This window comes from Dipodomys merriami, unplaced genomic scaffold, assembly GCF_024711535.1.
Source record: "Dipodomys merriami isolate MVZ:Mamm:240054 unplaced genomic scaffold, mDipMer1.0.p SCAF_4, whole genome shotgun sequence".
NCBI lineage: Eukaryota > Metazoa > Chordata > Mammalia > Rodentia > Heteromyidae > Dipodomys > Dipodomys merriami.
This window is the reverse complement of record NW_027205603.1, coordinates 23051027-23063682: the sequence shown is the minus strand read 5'-3', so window position 1 is coordinate 23063682 and position 12656 is coordinate 23051027. Positions and strand designations below refer to the sequence as shown.

The 12656-nt window shown below is 40.6% G+C and overlaps 1 protein-coding gene across 1 annotated transcript in view; it reads left to right on the top strand.

Moving 5' to 3' along the window:
- Prkdc (protein kinase, DNA-activated, catalytic subunit) overlaps positions 1-12656 on the top strand; it is a 170971-nt gene that overhangs the window by 47874 nt on the left and 110441 nt on the right. The window contains exons 28-31 of the mRNA XM_069990688.1: positions 302-396; positions 3335-3434; positions 5355-5488; positions 8380-8637. Of these exons, the coding sequence (XP_069846789.1) occupies positions 302-396; positions 3335-3434; positions 5355-5488; positions 8380-8637 (587 nt within the window). The remainder of the gene's footprint in view (positions 1-301; positions 397-3334; positions 3435-5354; positions 5489-8379; positions 8638-12656) is intronic.

Genomic DNA, 12656 nt, shown 5'->3' with positions numbered 1-12656 from the left:
AATTTGTTTTTTTCCCTTCCCCTCCCCAAATTATACCAACATCAAATACAGTGAAAACGGATTATACCATTGGGGAGGGACATACAAAGCAACAAAAAAGTCACATGGTACCTTATAAATACATTAGAAACAATAGCAAGAAGAAAAAAACCACTTATGTCCCCATCTTGGGGTTCATTTCGCTTAACATCATCTTATCTGACCTTTTCTGCTTGTCCCAGACATATATTAGTTATTGCAAATAAGGGAAACCATGGGACCTATGTTTCTTTGGGCCTGGCTTACTTCACTTATTTTGCAGGGAAGAAGAGTCTCTGGTAGAACAGTTTGTGTTTGAAGCGTTGGTGATATATATGGAAAGTTTGGCTCTGGCACATGCAGATGAGAAATCCTTAGGTATGTGCTGTCCACACATGTTGTTCACATGAATTCTGTTTGACTCAAGGTTGAAGTGTTTTTCTACTCTGGAGTTAAAGCGCAGATAATTTTCATGAAGTGTTATTTCCCTTTTTTATATCTCCCGTAAGTAAATCTGATAAATGTGAGTGACAATACTTTCCTCCTTCCCTACCAGAAAGCCTCAAATGTACTTTGTAAGAGGTTTTCTTTGGGTGCTCATCCTCTAAGACTGTATACCTTTGGCAGCCATGAGCTTGACCACTGGTTGATGAGAGATCCTGCCCAGGGCACGTAGGCAGTGCAGCTAGTCTGTGATTGTCATAGCATGGATGTGAAAATGGAATAGATTCCCAGTGCCAGAGAATGGTGGCAGAAACCATTGAGATGTGACCATGGTCTTTGAACTCATGATATTTAGTAAGTAGCAAAGTTATGAATGTATTTTGGCCATAATTAAGGTGGTTGAGTGCCAGACTTGAGTGAAAAAGCTGATGCCCAGGGTCCAGGCCCTGAGTCCAAGCCACAATACTGATGCAAAAAAACAAAAAAGAAAAGAAAGAAAGATAGTAAATGAAGTGTGATGAAGTCGCTACGAGAATCTTTACAATTAAATTTTGTCTAGATTCCTTTTGGAACTTCATAGAATTTCTGAGCTAGAAGATTTTGTAGAGCTCTTTGTCTTATCTCTTGGTACAGTTGGGACCTGGAAGTCAGTGTCAGTGAGAGCCAGGTCACATAGCTGTGGGTGACAACACTTCTTGTTTACTGTTTCAGATCTTGGCCTCCCTCCATCTCCTCCCTTTCTTCCTTTTCTCTTTCTTCTTCATTCTCCTTTTTTGGGGTGGAGGGGGGCAGCTGGGCCTTGTTTGTACTTGCATACTGGTTCTCTCACTCATGAGCTTTTTTGCTCATGGCTGGCATTCTACCATTTGAATCCAAAAGCTCAGCTCAGCTTTTTTGCTAATTAACTGGAGATTGATTTGTGAAGTTTTCTGCTCAGGCTGGCTTGGAATAGCAATCCTCTAGATCTCAGTAGTTGGGGTGATAGACATGAGATACGGACAACTTTCTGTTTATTTTGACAGACTGAACTCTGCCATCCTTTACACTGATAGTATACTACTAGCTGAGATGTTAACATTCAGTTTTTTCCTTAGCTTAATTTAATGTATCTTGATTTTCCATATACATAAATTTTTTCAACAAATGAAACTTTTTTTTCAAATTAGTGCTGTGTGCCAGGCCCTGGGTTTGACCCCCTAGTGCTGCCTCCAGTCTCCCCCACAAAATACATAGAAATAAAATTACCTTTGCTTTTTTAGTTGATGGAGGTGACTGTGACTCCTTTCTTTTTCTAAATCTGAATAATTTTAGGCCTCTCTGAGTGGTTCATCATTTTAGTTTTGTTTTCCTTCTACAGTGGCCATGTTATTGAATTGTAACATAGTTTGTCTTACAGAGTAGGAAGGGATCAAGGAACTTAAACCCCTTAAAGAATAGCTCTGGGCTGGGCGCCAGTTGCTCGTGCCTGTAATTTTAGCTACTCAGGAGACTAGATCTAAGGATCGCAGTTCTAAGCCATTCTGGGCAGGAAAGCCCATGAGACCCTCATCTCCAATAAACAACTCAGAAAAGGCTATAAGTGACGCTGCGGCTCAAATGGTAGGACACTAGCCTTGGCCTGGCATGAGGAGTTAGTTATATGCAGCTGTGCCATGCTGACAATGCTGGTGGTATAGTTTCTAGCTGGGTGTGGTTTTGCTCTGTGTGTATATGTATGTGTGTATATGTCTTACTATCCTGCAGTCTTAACTCTGTGTTGTATTCTTAATAGGATTTGTCCACAACTAGGAATAAAATATGTAACAGAAAATGAGAGTGCTGAAAGGCTGGTATATACAGATACCTTAGACACATCAAAGTCATCAGGAAGCAGTGGCAACCCTACCAATACATACCACCTTTACCAGTGATGCCATTTCCTCTTCCTCCTTTACAATCTCCTAATCATCCAGGCTCCCTTGCTTGGTAACACCAGCACTCAGGTGCCTTCCCCACTCCTGTTACATCACTGTGCCTGTGAGTCTTTACGGGTCTTTATGTTCCTCTGTCCACTGGACCCTCATAACATACCTGTGAGGTAGGCAGGACAATAGTTTCCACTTTACATGTGGAATCTGAGTTTCAAAATGGTGAAAGGCTTGTCTCAGGATGTCCAGGCTGTGTAATGTTTGAGTTTGGAGCTTAGGCAGGATTCCCAGCTTGCTTCCTTGAATGTGGGCTCCTCTTATTGCAACTTCCCTCCCCTTACATTTCTACAGAGCTTTCATGCTTTGTTTACTTCTTCAGGACCTTTTCCCTGACTTTCATGTCTCCACTATGGTTACTATGCTTATTAGGTTTTTACAATACTATCTGTAAACTTACTTTTACTCTTTAGCACTTCTCTCACTCAAAATTCCTCTCTGAAGTATTTTGCTACCATTAGTAGAATATAATTCCATGTTTTCCCTGGAAATTTATTTACCTGCTTATCTCTCCTAGTGCTATATTGTAATATAGTCTACAAAATGGCCTTAAACAAGTGACACATTATATATTTATCTATCCATCTCAGTGCCTTGATAGACATTTAATATACATTTTACAGGCCTGTCAAGAAGTATCAGTATGCCAGAATGCTCCCTAAAACACAATTGTTACTAGTGTTTCAAATATGTATTAGTATGCTGCTGTAACTCAAAATGATAATTTCATGCTCTATTTTTTTTTTGGTAGTACTGGGATTTGAACTCAGGTTTTGTCTTGGACATGAAAAATGTAATTATTTAATTTTGCATTTAGAGGGGTGAAGTAACATTAAGTCTATAATCAAAGCACCTTCATAGTTACAAAATAAGTCAACAAACTGATTTTCTTTTGGTACTGAAAACAGGTACAATTCAGCAATGCTGTGACGCCATTGATCACCTAAGGCGCATCATTGAAAAGAAGCACATTTCTTTAAACAAAGCAAAAAAACGACGTTTGCCTCAGTAGGTGATTTGTTTCCTTTTCGTTTTTTCCCTTCAACATAATATTCTTAGCTGATAGAAGACAACTTGGTTCCACGTGTGGGTATATGAAAAATTGGTTTATCTAAGGAGTTTTGCAAGTTCTATGGTGAAAATACTTGGTTTTATTTATTTAATACTAATTATTTTGTGTGTGTGTGTGTGTGTGTGTGTGTGTGTGTGTGTGTGTGTGTGTGTGTGTGTGTGTGTGTGTGTGTGTGTGTGTGTGTGTGTGCAACTGATGTTTGAACTCAGAGCCTTAAGCTGTGCCTCATATCTGGCCTTTTTGCTGGTTAATTGGAATCTCTCAGATTTGACTGGGTTGATTTTGAACCTTGATCCTCACACCTCAGCTTCCTTAGTAGCCAGACTGATTTTGAATATAAGTTTGATGTAGAATTGACTACAATAATTGTAGGAACTGAATGTTGAAATAGGATTTTGGCAGACAGAATCACAGACTTTCAAAGTAAAGGTGAGCATGTTGGGAATAGGCTAGTGGTTTCTGGCACACTTTCATTTCTGTCCCATTCTCTGACTGATGCCTTGTATCACTGTCCTCCTGTTTCATATGCTCAGTGTTACAGGGGAGCTCTGACATCTGTGCTGGCCAGCTACCACTCTGGGCAAAGACTGGCCCATGTAGAGTAAATATTAATATACTCTCTATTTCAAAATTGATTCAGCTGGGTATAATGGTACACATCTGTAATCCCAGGCACTTAAGATACTGAGGCAGGAGGATTGCCAGTCTAAGGCCAGTGTGAGAAACAATTTAATTTCAAAAAAAATTTTTTTTGGGTCTGGTTATGGGGCCTGAACTCTGGGCCTGGGCGCTGTCCCTCAGCTCTTCAGCTTAAGGCTAGCGCTCTACCACTTGAGCCACAGCGCCACCTCCAGCTTCTTTTCTGTTTGCTTTTGTTGTGCTGAGGAATTGAACCCAGGGCCTCATGCATGCAAAGCAAGCATTCTACCACTGAGCCACCTTCCCAGCCCCAACAATTTAATTTCAAACAAAAAAGTTTGTTTGGGTTTTTCTATTGACTTATGACATTTCTTTAGATAGTTTTTTTCCTCAAACGTTAGCACATATGGCAGGAATGTAAGGTGTCTATAAAATTAGCAGGAGGTCTTGTTAAAACACAGATTTTGGGCTGATACCATCAGCACTGCTGTGTCAGATGTAGTGTATGGCCCCAGAGAATTTTTTTCCATTTGTAAGTAGTTTACTGATGATGCTGGTACAGCAGGTCTAGGGGCCACACTTTGAGAAGTGCTGCTTTAGGGCCTCTACAGTCTCATTTATTTAAGGTACTTTGAAAAGAAATACTTGGTGCTATTCTGTTGAGACGTATTGGTAAATTTTTTTTTGGGGGGGTCCGGTTGTGGGGCCTGAACTCTGGGCCTGGGCGCTGTCCCTCAGCTCTTCAGCTCAAGGCTAGCACTCTATCACTTGAGCCACAGCTCCACTTCCGGCTTTTTTCTTTTTGCTTATGTGGTGCTGAGGAATCGAACCCAGGGCTTCATGCATGCAAGGCAAGCGCTCTACCACTGAGCCACCTTTCCAGCCCCCATATTTGTAAATTTTTGTATGGATAAAATAATAAGGCTGGGTATATCTTAAGTGGCCGGAGTATTTGCCTCTCATGGCAAAGGCCCTCAGTTCAGTTTCCAGCACCACAAAAATAAAAATTAAAAAATAAAAATTAAGTTGAGATGAAAGTGAACAGCTTTTAGACCTATTTAAGCTATGATGTTTTAATTGTATCTTCATGATCATAAAATGCCTTAAAGGAAGTCTCTACGTGTATCATTGTGGCAAAGTTGAGTTCATGATTTCTAGACTCCTACTCTGCATTGGATTCTGGAGAGTACTCATGTTCACCTGTCCTCTTCGTGCAGAGGGTTTCCACCATCAGCATCATTGTGCTTGTTGGATCTTGTCCAGTGGCTTTTAACTCACTGTGGAAGACCCCAGACAGAATATCGACACAAGTCCATAGAACTCTTTTACAAATTCGTTCCTTTACTACCAGGTATGTTAAGCCTTTAAATTCTAGAGTTTGGGTTTTGCTAGTAGTTTAGATATGGAATCTCATGATTGCCCAACTATTTAAATGAATGTTAATATGTAATAAATACAAAAGGTAAGTATGTGGTTGTTTCACATTTGCATGACAGACTATACATTTTGAGTACATTTCTTTGAGATACGTAGAAGAGAAAAATTGCTATTTCAGTGATACTTATATGATACAGAAGATGAAAATTTGGTATTTCCTAGTAATTTTAAATTTCACTTCAGCTTTTCTTTATCTGTTCCATTTAACTGAAGTAAATAGTAGTTCTATGACCATTCGGTTAACATACTTAATGAATGTTCCAAATATTGGGCACTGGGAATATGACTTGGTGATATGTGCATGCCCAAGGACCTGGGATGAATCCCTAGTACTACACATACAAGTGTACACACAAACGTGTTCAAAGTATTAAGTTAATGAAATGATGTAGTTCTGTTTTAATATGAACTGAAGTTGAATTGTAGGAGGTGTTGCATGTTTTTTCTTATTTTAAAGGAATGGAGGACCAGCTATTTGTAGATAAAATTATTTTTTGGCACAATCTGCCTCACATGTAGTCTCTGATTCCTTTAGAGCCCACAATTTCTAGTAGTATCAGCATCACTGATCCCAGACATTTCTTTTTTTTTTTTGGCCAGTCCTGGGGCTTGAACTCAGGGCCTGGGCACTGTCCCTGAGTTTCTTTTGTTCAAGGCTAGCACTCTACCACTTGAGCCACAGTGCCACTTCTGGCCTTTTCTGTTTATGTGGTACTGAGGAATGAAATCCAGGGCTTAATGCATGTTAGGCAAGCACTCTACCACTAAGCCACATTCCCAGCCCGATCCTAGATATTTCTGTTGGTCTTCTCAGTTTCCTAAAATAGTGGCCTCATTTATTTTGAGTTAAATAAATTGAGTTTACTTGTCTCAGCATTGTTTTCAGTAAGCTGAGGATATCAGGTGGTACATAAGCCTTTCTGATCTCCCAGCATACAAGTCACATAACATCCACGGGCTTGCCTGACACTAGTGGCTTACACTTGTGGTCCCTTAGGATGCTGAGATCTGAGGATTGTGGCTCAAACCTAGCCCAGTCAGGAAAGTTTGTGAGATTTTTTTTCTTTTTGGGTTCGGTCGTGGGGTCTGAACTCTGGGCCTGGGCCCTGTCCCTCAGCTCTTCAGCTCAAGGCTAGCGCTCTACCACTTGAGCCACAGAGCCATTTCTGGCTTTTTTCTGCTTATGTGGTGCTGAAGAATCGAACCCAGGCCCTCATGCATGCAAGGTAAGTGCTCTACCACTGAGCCACCTTCCCAGCCCATGTTCTGGTTATTTTTGAGATATAGTCTCAAATGTGCCCAGCATTTTACTGGTTGAGATGAGGTCTCATGAAATTTTTGCCTGGAATGGCCTTAAACCATTAGCTTCCCAAACTCTGCCTCTCAAGTACTTTGGATTATAGGCATGGGTCACTGGTTACTAGCTTTTGTAGTATTGTGGTTTTCCTTTCTTTCTTTTTTTTTTTTTTAACCTGCAGTTTTTTTTATTTTAAACAGCGTTGGGCATCTTTTTAGGTCACTTGTATCTTTTTAGGTTTCTGTCTCTCATAAGTGAAAGGGATAGGAATATATATGAGGAAAGAAATGCAGAGCCAGATGCCAGTGACTCATGTCTAGCTACTCAGGAGATCTAAGATACTCTCTCTTCCTCCCTCCCTTCGTCCCTCCCTTCTTCCTTTCTTTTTCTTTTTCTTTCTTTTCTTTCTTTCCTGAGGCTTGAACTCAGTACATGTTCTGAGCTCCTGTAGGCCTTTTCACTCAAGGCTATCACTTTACCACTTGAGTGGAACCTCTGCTTTCCCAAGAGACTTGTAATCTAGAATCAGCTAGCCAAAAGCCCGAAGTAGGAAGTGGAGCTGGGACTCAAGTGGTGTAGGACTAGGCTTGAGAAAAACTGCTTAGGGACAGTACCCAGGCCCTAAGTTCAAATCCCAAGATATATACACACACACACACACACAGACACACAGACACAGACACAGACACACACACACACAGACACACACACAGACACACACACAGACACACACACACAGACACACAGACACACACACACATACCTCCCCCCCTCCACCCCCCCCACCCCCCCACACACCCCCTCCCCCCGTGGATAAAGAGATTAAGTAGGATAGACTTGCCATAGGTTTCAGCATTTTAATTCATCTTCAGTCATCTTCTGCTGGTTTCAGGGGTGTATAGACATTTAACTGTTGATCAAATAAGGAGAATAAGGGGTAAAGAATGAGAAGGTAGCATAGTTAAAAAAGTTCGTTGAACTATTTTATTTAACAAACATATATTCACATCTGGGTGTAGTAGCATATGTTTATATTTCTAGCCAACTGGATGGTTGAGGGACAAGAAAATTATTTGAGCCCAGGAGATTGAAGCAACGAACATAGCAGTATTCTTCCAACAAACAAACAAACAAACATTCAGATATTAGCTTTGGTAATTCATTTAATCTTGGTAACAACTGAGGAGGTAAATGTCATTTTCACTTGGGGCACAGAGAGCTGCATAGCCAGCATCAAAACCAGAGAACCATGGTGTTCTTTTATAACTTAAGAAGCAAAAGGTGGTGGGGTATTAGTAAATAGCTATTCCAGACAGAATTTTTGCAATGTTTAAAGAAATTAAGGAGAGTGATTTTGGGGGAGATAACTTCTAGGCTGTAACAATAGTAAAACAAGTTATGAATACTGGAGTAAAAAGATGATCTCATATCATTTAAAAATTTAATTTTAATACAGCAGATTACAGAGATGTTTCTTAGGAAAGTTTTAATATTGTTTCTCTTTTAAGGCAACAAATCCCCTTCTTCATGGTTAAAGGATATTATCAAAAAAGAAGGTACTTCTTTTCTCATAAGCACATTTGAGGGAGGAGGTGGCAGAAGTGACCAGATGTCCGGTATTCTTGCTCAGCCAACCCTCTTCCACTTGCGAGGCCCATTTAGCCTGCGAGCAGTCCTGCAGTGGCTGGATCTGCTTCTGGCTGCATTGGAGTGCTACAACACATTTATTGAGGAGAAGACTGTGGAAGCTCATGAGGTTCTAGGAGGTAAAGTTTACCTTATTTATTTGTTCACTTGTCTATGTATTAATTTAGAGGTAAGGTTTCAGTATGTCACTTAGGCTGACCTTGAACTTGTGATCTTTCTGCCTCAACCTCTTAAGAGCTAGGATTAGAGAGCTCCCTGGCCAAAACTTACCTGTAAATTAACATTACTCAGTTCTGCTGGGATTTGGTCCAGGTAGACAGCTCAATGCTGTGTCAATATGGGCTACAGATATGGTTACTTACTGTTAAGCAAAAAGTTTACCTGCATTTTCATTTATGTTGATCAGCCTTCCATTACTGTGACACAGTATCTGTGATCAGCTTAATAAAAAGAAATATTTTGGCTTACAGTTTTGGAGATTTTAGTCCAACATTGACCTTGTTTCTCTTAGATCTGTGATGAGGCAGAATATTGTGGTAGGAGCGTATATATGCTGTAGGGTACTGCTGACCTTATGGCAAACTATAAGCAAAGAGGCTGAGAGAGTGAGGGGATTCCAGGACCTCAGTTTCCCCTTCAAGAGCATGCCCCTCCTCCAAGTACTTAACTTCCTTTCATTAGGTCCTACCTCCTAAGGACTCCACATCCTCCCAATAGTACCACAAGCTCACAACCAAGCCATTGGGTTGTAGGCTATAGAAGGATACTCATCCAAAGTACAGCATCATTTAATGTTACAGTGAAAACAGGGCCTACACAACCTGGCCAAAGAATCCAGTGGTACTGAATTAAGAATTCTGGTACTGGGTGCCGGTGGCTCATGCCTGTAATCCTAGCTATTCAGGAGGCTGAGATCTGAGGGTCTCGATTCAAAGCTAGCCCAGGCAGGAAAGTGCGTGAGACTCTAATCTCCAATAAACTACCAGAAAACTGGAAATGGCACTGTGGTTCAAGTTGGTAGAGCGCTGGCTGGCCTTGAGCTGAAGAGCTAATGGATAGTGCTCAGGCCCAGAGTTCAAGCAAGCCCCATGATGGGGGAAAAAAAAAAGAACTCTGGTAGTTTTATAATCAGTAACATCAGCTTTTTTTTTTTTATAAAGATTTTTTTATATTGTAAAGATACTATACAGAGGGTTACAGTTACATGAGTGAGGTAATGAGTACACTTCCTCTTGAACATTGTTACCCCCTCCATTGTTTTCCCCCTACCATCCCCTCCCTCCCTACCTTCCCGGAGGTTCTTTTTTTTTTTTTTTTTTGATTGTGATTAAGTGATTACATAATTTCCGGAATTTCACAGTATTGTGGAATAATGATGCTCATTTAAAGTCACAAGTTCATTCTAACTTTCCTGGAGCAAATTGTCTATCACAGTCTGTAAATATAATGGTGCTCACGTTATTAAACAGTTTTTTCACTGAAAATTGTGCAGAATCTTCACATTAGTATTCCCATTCCCTACCCTTCAACACTTTGATTTTAAAGCCTTATGTTTTTAGGCTTTGGATTTCATTTATGCCCCTAACAGTGTCTTACTAAGAAAATGGATCTGCATATTTAAAAACTTACTTTGTGTTATTACTGCATTTGTTTTAAGAAAAATTTATTTATACCTATAGAAAAATAGATATAAACTTTTGGTAAATATCGTATATAAAAAGTAAAATGATCTGGTTAGCATGCTATTTTTGTGTTTTCAGGAATATGGCATTTAATGATGGGGATGTGTTCTGAGATTCTAGGCCATTTCACCTTTGTGTAAACTTCACAGATACCATATCACTAGGTGATACAATCTTGGGTACTGCTTGTTATTATTGATTCAATGTTGTTATACAGTGAATGACTGGATTCAGACATAACTCATTCACATGAACAGTTGTTAGAATTGACTAATTTTAAAATAACACATTTTTCTCACATTTAACACATCTATAAAGTTGGAATATGTCCTTCTAGTCCAACAATCTATTGAATTGAAGTATGTTTGATGTTGTGAATGTAAGTTTTTCAGGCACTAATGGAGCTTGAACTTAATGACACACATGTTGGACAGACATTCTACCACTTGAGCAATTCTTCCAGACCTTAAGGATATAATTCTTTTTTTTTTTTTTTTGTCAGTGATGGGTGCTGTCCCTCAGCTCTTCAGCTCAAGGCTAGCACTCTACCACTTGAGCCACAGCCCCACTTCCTGCTGTTTCCTCCTCCTCCTCCTCCTCCTCCTCCTCTTCCTGCTCCTCCTCCTTCTCCTCCTCCTCCTTCTCTTCCTCCTCCTCTTCCTCCTCCTCCTCCTCCTCCTCCTCCTCCTCCTCCTGCTCCTCCTCCTCCTCCTCCTCTTCCTCCTCCTTCTCTTCCTCCTCCTCTTCCTCCTCCTCCTCCTCCTCCTCCTCCTCCTGCTCCTCCTCCTCCTCCTCCTGCTCCTCCTCCTCCTCCTCCTCCTCCTCCTCCTCCTCCTTCTCCTTCTTTCTTCTTCTGGTGCTGACAATTGAATCCAGTGCCCCATGCGTGCAAGGCAAGCACTCTACCACTGAGCTACCTTCCCAGCCCACGGATATAATTTTTAACATATGTCCTCTCAGTCCTTTTAATCTATTGTCATCAAAAAGTTTTTTGGAGCCCGATGCCTATAATCCTAGCTATTCAGGAGGCTGAAACCTGAGTATCTCAGTTTGAAGCCAGCCTGGAAACTCCATGAGACTCTTATCTCTAATAAATGACTCAGAAAAGCCAGAAGTGGCACTGTGGCTCAAGTGGTAGAGCTCTTGCCTCAAGCAAAAGAAGCTCAGGGACAGTGCCCAGGCCAGAAGTTGAAGCCCCAGGACCGGCAAAAATAAAGTGTTTTGGGAGATTTTTGATGGTTGTGGTTTGTACTCAAGGCCTCATGCTGACTAGTGATTGACCACTTGAGCCATAGTTCCAGACCTTTTTGCTTTATTTACTTTTGAGATAGGGTCTCACTTCGCCCTGACTGGCCTGGACTGTCAGCTGTATTTTTATGCTTTCTGCCACAGCTGGACAGGTGTTACTAACCCATTTTTTCTTTTGAGATGAAATCTTGTGAATTATTTTGCTGAGTTGACCTGAAACTATGATCCTCCCAGTCTTAGTCTCCTGTCATAGGATGACAGGTATGTCTCACCAAGCCTAGCTAATAATAATATTACTATTATTATTATTATTATTATTATTATTTTCTGGTGGTACTGGGGTTTGAACTTAGGGGCTTGTGCTTGCTAGACAGGTACTCTACTTCTGAGTCACATGTCTAGCCCTATCTCACACTGGTTATTTTTTAAACAGTATCTTGCTTCCTGAATAGCTGTACTCCTCTTATTTTAGGTTTTCCATTAGAGTTGGGATAACAGAATAATCATCACATGTCCAGCTGCATCCATTCAGATGGAATCTTATGGAGTCTTCTGCATGGGCTGGCCTGACACTGTGATTCTCCCAATCTCACCTTCCCAAGTAGTGAGGATGAGAGGCATGCACCATCACACCCAACTCTTTGTTAAGAGGGAGTATCATGTATATACCTGGGCTGGCCTTGAGCTGCCATCCTCCAAATCTCAAATTTCCTAAGCAGCCAGGATTGCAACCATGAACAGTGAGTGGTGCCTGGCTATTAAAACTATTTATAATGGTCTATGTATTAACAATTTGATTAAACTTGTTCAGATTTTGTAGTTTAAGGAAGTGACAGTCCACAGATTCTTAAGAGGATTTCTTACTCAGTCATTACCTTTGTTTACTCTTTGACTGTGTATGCCAATATTTTATGTGTCCCTTTGTCTGAGGTTCTAAACATCCTTATGTCCTGCAATAATAATGTACACCGTGAGATTGGGGAGAAGTTAGAGGTGTGGTAGGTGGAGAGGGTCATGGTGGACAGCATTAGTTGGAAGGGAGAAATAGCCTCATTGTTCAGATGAGTTTGGTAAAATTATGAGGATGGTCTGGAAATTGACTATGTAAGATGACCAGTGTCTATCCATACTTGTTTATTTTTGAATTATCCTTTTGAGGAACATTTAAATTTCTGTAATAATTATTAAAAGCAATGCTGTCAGATGTG